General features: G+C 53.8%; 1 protein-coding gene across 1 annotated transcript; it reads left to right on the forward strand.

Moving 5' to 3' along the window:
* Positions 1 to 171: 171 nt before the first annotated feature.
* On the forward strand, positions 172 to 5,531 carry LOC103595694 (ankyrin repeat domain-containing protein 53-like; the record flags this gene model as incomplete). The annotated part of the gene is made up of 5 exons (XM_008579143.1): positions 172 to 360; positions 703 to 902; positions 2,196 to 2,360; positions 2,810 to 2,930; positions 4,839 to 5,531. Coding segments are annotated over 5 exons (1,368 nt in total), but the record flags the coding sequence as incomplete, so codon positions are not given.
* Between the last annotated feature and the right edge of the window lie 203 nt (positions 5,532 to 5,734).

A 5,734-nucleotide genomic window follows, 5' to 3' on the forward strand; every position in this document is an offset into this window, starting at 1 on the left:
GTCCAAGTTGCCCAGGTGGCCGGGGAGCAGGGGGCCCGGCGGCGGCGCGGGAGAACCCGGGCCAGCGCCTCCCTGCAGCGGGCGGGGGTCAGGGCTTCCCTCCTCGCTGCCCTGCCCACCAGCCGGCCGGGCCTCTCTGCAAGCGACCGCCCGCGCCATGCCGCACGGTAGGTCGCCCCTCCGCGGGGCAGCCCCTTCCTCGCTCACCCCCGCGTCCTCGCCGACTCTAGCCCGGCCGAGGAGTCCGACCAGAGGGCGACTGCGAGCCACTATGAGCTGTTCGCGGCCACTGTGGGCAACGTGGAATGGTTGCGGTTCTGCCTGAATCGGGATCGCGGGGAGATCCTGGCCGACGACAAAGTAAGGCCTTGGAGTGAGGGATAAGGACTGAGGTCCCCCCACCCCGCAAATTGCACCTCACATAGCGGTCACCTGGCGAAGATCTGACTCGGGGGGCATCCAGAGATGTCCTTTTCTGTGCAGATAGCCCTAATTCCCTTCCTGGCCAGGAGGACCATTTGGGGCAGGGAGGTAGGGTGAGCTGATGAGCACACACCAGGACTGGGAAAGGGGTGTAAGCCATTTTCTGGAGGCAAAGGGAAGACGGGAAAGGTCACCCCAAGAAATTGCCATATGGGTCAGTTGTGGACCCTGGGGCCCTGATCCGGCTCAGCCTCTCCTGCCCTGCTCTGGACCCCACAGGGCTTCACTGCCATCCACTTCGCAGCCCAGCGGGGCAAGCTAGCATGCCTGCGGGTCTTGGTAGATGAGTACAAGTTTCCTGTGGACCTGCCCACCAAGAATAGCCAGACCCCCTTGCACCTCGTCATCCACAAGGACAACAAGACCATGGCCCTCCCCTGCATTCATTACCTGCTCAAGAAAGGGGCTGCCCTCAATGCGTGAGTCCAGCCTGCTTCAGGAGGGAGGCCTGGAGCCTGGGCAGACAGGAACCCTGCTTCCAGGCAGGCAGATCCATGCAGGACAAGCAGAGGTGCTGTTGAGAGTGAGGAGGATTGGATCCCACACAGAGCAGTCAGCGAGCCCATGTGGTGTAGTGGTTAAGTGATCAGACTTTATAGGAGGACAGGCATAGTTCACATCAGTTTTGCCACTTGCCAGCAAACAGCGGGAGCCTAGTCACTCAGTTTCTAAGCTTCAGTGCTCTGGTTCCCAAACTGATGTGTACATCGGAATCACCTGGAGAACTTCAAAAATACCAATGCCTGTCTTCTAATCCAAAGGCTGTAATTTAATGGCTCTGTGGTGTGGCCGGGGCTTTGGAAGTCTTAAAAGATCCCCAAGTGTTTCTAATTTGCAGCTAAGTTTGGGAACTACTGCCTCAGTGCCTTCAACTGAAATTTGGGAAGGTGACAGTGCCTATCACATGGGACTACTGTGATAATTGAGAAAGTGCATGGCATATAGGAGACTGCATTCATTCAAAATACTTATTGAGAATGCACTGTGTGCTAAGCACTATGCCAGAGTTGGGGAATACAGCAGCAAACACAGACATGATCCCTGCCCTCTTGAAGGTGACATACCAGTGCAGGAGCAGACAGTAAATTAGCAAACAAACAAATAAACAATATCCCAACAAACATGGGAAGTGGTTATGAGGGACATAAAAAGTGTGATGGGGTGGTGAGTAAAGGGGGCAGGGGGAGAATCTATTTTGAAAGAGGCCATCACCTCTAAAGAAGTGACATTTAAATTGCAACCTGAAGACTGAATGAGCCAGCCATGCAAAGAGCCAGGGAAGTGTTCCAGGCAGAGGGAACATCCTATGCAAAGGCCATGTGTTGGAAAGAGTGGGGTAAGGTCAGAGGATGAGGTTGAGGAGGAAGCAGGGCTCAGGTCATGCAGACCTTGTGGGCTATGGTGAGGCATGGGGTGGCGGGCTGGTTGGTTTGAGTGGATGAGGTTAGTGGTCTCTGAACCAACCCAGCTCTCCTTCCACAGTTCTCAACTGTCACATACCTCCTCTAAACAGATTTTTACTGTTCATCTAGTCCATTCCCTCCTTCTACAGTACAGGAAATTGCAGTAGAGTGGAGAAGGGTCAAAGCTAGGGTCACCCAGTGGGCTAGTGGCAGAGCAGTGATTTAAGCTGGTTTGCCCACCTGTCTGATGGGCAGATGCTCTTTGTCCTTCCTTTCTGCCCTCTTCTCTCCTGGTGGGGCCCTCCACAGTCGGACATGCAATGGCTCCACACCCCTGCACCTGGCAGCCCGTGAGGACCTGCTGGACTGTGTGAAGGTCCTGGTGCAGAGTGGCGCCAATGTCCATGCCCAAGATGCTACGGGCTGCAAGCCCATTGACTACTGCAAAATATGGAACCACCACGCTTGTGCCCGGTGAGAGTATGAGAATCACCTGCAGTCTGGCACCCTCCTCCCTCTTGCTTAGCCCTTCCCCTAGGGATCTCACCCAAGGATGAGCTTTTAAGGGGAGGGTCTGGGAAGCCAGATGGCTGGGGGATAAGTCTGCTGAGGAGGCCCCCTGCCCAGGATATTATTGGCAGAGCCTTCCCCAGGCCTCACGCTTTGGTTTAAGCATTGCCTTCCTTCCTTACCCTTGGGCCCTGGCTCCTCAGCAGGAGACCAAGTCATCAGACACATTCCTCTTTCACCTCCAAAGAAGTAGTTAGCCAGAGGGCCCCTGGGCAGTGGGCATGGGTCATCCTACTCATCTCATCTCTGACAGCTCCTCCCACCCCCATCCAGAACCTCAGGGACAGCTGGTCTGCCCAGCCCAGGTGGAAGCTCAGTCACTTTGGGATAACATGCCCCCACCTTGGCACCAGGTTCTTGAAGGATGCCATGTGGAAATGGGACAAGAAGGACTTTGCCCGGGAGATGGTGAAACTGGAGAGGCTGAAGGACCAGCTGGCCCTCATGGAGCAGAACTACCTAATTGAGTATCAAGTAAGGGGTGGGCTGGGCGGAGGCACCAGCACCAGCTGCTATCCAGGCCTGTGGGCAGAGAAGGCAGTGGCCCATGTGTTGTGGTCAGAAGAGTGGCTGGAAGCACTCCTACCCAGAAAGAGCCTCCCTCTGCCCATACACTGACTGAAATTCCACACTTACAAACATTCCTTTAGGTCAAAAGCTTTGTCCTGTGTTAGAAAGCAAAGACAGCTTAAATTAGCAAATTATTTAAGTTTCTCTCTTAGTGCACTGCCTCCTTCAGTATGAGAATCTCGAATGAAACCAGGCCCTGCTTGTAATTGGGACTCACACTCTGGTTAAAAAGAAGAACCATCCTTTTTCCTAACAGACACTGCACACTCACTCTGTGCTAGGCACCTGCTAGACCTTGAGGCTCCAAAGATGAGCAAAATGGGCCCCCCACTCAAAGGCTTACAGTCTAGTAGAAGAGGCAGGTTATATTCCCACAGAAGAGGAGGGGGTCCAGGAGGGTGTCAGAAGGGATGATAGTCAAGAGGAGTGTTTAAATAAGATGGGCAGCAGTTGGCCATATGAAGCAGGGAAGAGCTGACCAGGCAGAATGAGTAGCCATGTGGAAAGGCATAGAGGCACATGCAAAAACAGAGTGTATGCAGAGGACCGCAAATACCGGACAGCTGGGGGATCAGACATGAGTTGGAGATTGACGCGCTAGAGATTTGGCAGGATCCCAGATCAATGAAAGACCTTGACGGAGGAAGAAAGGGGATTTTAAGCAGGTATAATTACATAGGATGCAAAAAATAGAAAACACAGAAAGAAGATGCTGGGAATATTAAGTGAATCCTGAAGTGGGGAGGGCTTCAGGGCTGGCAAATCCAGTACTCCAGCTGTTTCAGCTGCATTTCTCTTCAGTTTCCTCAGCCCAAGCCTCCTCTGTTGTCCTTGTCATCAACCCTCACAGTCATACGCCTGTCCAAAGGAGGCAAAGCCCATCTGTTTCCTATGGCTCTAACCTTTCCCAGAAGCCCCTTGCAGATCTCCCCTCATCCCTTATTGGCTTCAAGTAGATCATGTGTCCATCTTGTTCCAATGGCTGCAACTAAAGGAAAGCAATATGCTGATTGACTTAGGTCTGGGACAAGGCTGATGGAATTATTATGATTGGCTTAGCCTAATCAGAGCCTACCCCTAAAGCTGGGTCAATTGCTTAGCAACAATCTGGGAGTGAGATACTGAGACAACGGGGGTGGGGGAGACTCCTCGGCAACAGATGGAAGGGTCAACTCCAGTGGAGACAACGACAGAGCTGGACCGAGTAGTTGCCACCCAGCCTGGAGAGCCAGCCAGCTGTATCCTCCCCTACGTGACTTCTCAAGGCCCACCTCCCTTCCAAGAAGCCTGTCCAGATTAGCTCTTCCTAATTCCAGGCCTTCCAAACCTTTCTGCTTTTTCAGGATGCAGTTTGCATTTCTCATGTGCCTTTCTCCCTGTCAAACCAGAGACTCCCTTATGGCAGGAAACGTCTCCACAGTCAGACTAGGGATTCCTTTTGCGGGGAGGAAGTTTGTCTCCCCATAAGACTTGTTTTTTTTCAGGGCAGGGACTGTCTCCCCTCGCAAGTTAAAGGCTCACCTATGGCAGAGGCTGTATCTCCCCCAGCAGGCTGGAGGTCTCCCTTATGAGAGAGGCTTTGTCTCCGTCATCAGCCTAGGGGCTCTCTTAGGACAAAAGCTGTCTCCTCCACCAGAACAAAAGTTCCCATAAGGCAGGTGTTTCTCTCATTAGACTCAGGGTTTCCCTGCAGTGAGGACAGTATCTCACCAATCAGACCTGAGCTTCCCAAAGGCTACAGACACAGGGCCTACTTCCACAGCAGCACAGTGGGAGCAGCTCTCCATGACTGTCTTGTTCCCTCTGTTGCAGAAAAAGCAAAAAATTCTGAGAGAAGCCAATTTCAAGAAGTGGCTCCATTGCAAACTGCTGCACCAACGCCACTCCCTGGCACCCAGTACCAAGCAAGCCCAAGCCATCGCTGTCTCTAAGACCCCAGAGTACCAGGGGTCAAAGCCTTTCAAGAGCTTCCATCCCTCCATGGAGCTGCAACTGCAGCCCATACCACAGCCCGCGGTGACGCTCAAGCCCTACTACAGTCAGCCCGCGGTCAAGAGACCCATGTTGTGGAATCTTAGCAACAACCCTGCCACATTCCCCACCACTGATATCAACTACCCACAGGGCATCCGCTTGGGCGTGCATCCAGACCCCAGCCGGGAGCATGACTTCAGCAGGTTCCTGAAGGTGATGCCCGATGGGCACGGTGGTGCACAGCTGCACACAGTGGATGGCCACTGGGTGGCGCCCGTTCCTCGGCTACCTTTTGAGGTGATGGTCCGTATGCTGCACCCACGGAGACGGCCATACAGGATGAAGGTGCCCCAGGGCTTTTACCCCATCAGCATGAGGAAAGGACCCCACAAGCGACACTTGGGCGATGACACCTTCTGGACCGACACCCTGGCCATGAACCTGCGTGAAACATTTGACGAACCCTTCCTGGCAGCAATGCAAGCTCATCAAGGGCTCCCAGCCCTGCCCTCCTCCAAAACCACCCCATAAAGTTATTTTGGTAGCCTCTCTACCTGAGGCAACCCAGTGAATGCTGAAGTGTGGTGATTAATGTTGAGGGTGAGGAGGAAAGGGGGAGAAGTACCTATGGGTTTCCCACCCCCAAGTTCAAAGATAGGAGCCAGCCCTCCCCCCACCCCCATTCCCACTCCCACATCCCACCCCCTATCAAAAGCCAAGACCCCAGTCCTCCC

Source organism: Galeopterus variegatus, unplaced genomic scaffold (genome assembly GCF_000696425.1).
Source record: "Galeopterus variegatus unplaced genomic scaffold, G_variegatus-3.0.2 Scaffold1820, whole genome shotgun sequence".
Lineage (NCBI taxonomy): Eukaryota > Metazoa > Chordata > Mammalia > Dermoptera > Cynocephalidae > Galeopterus > Galeopterus variegatus.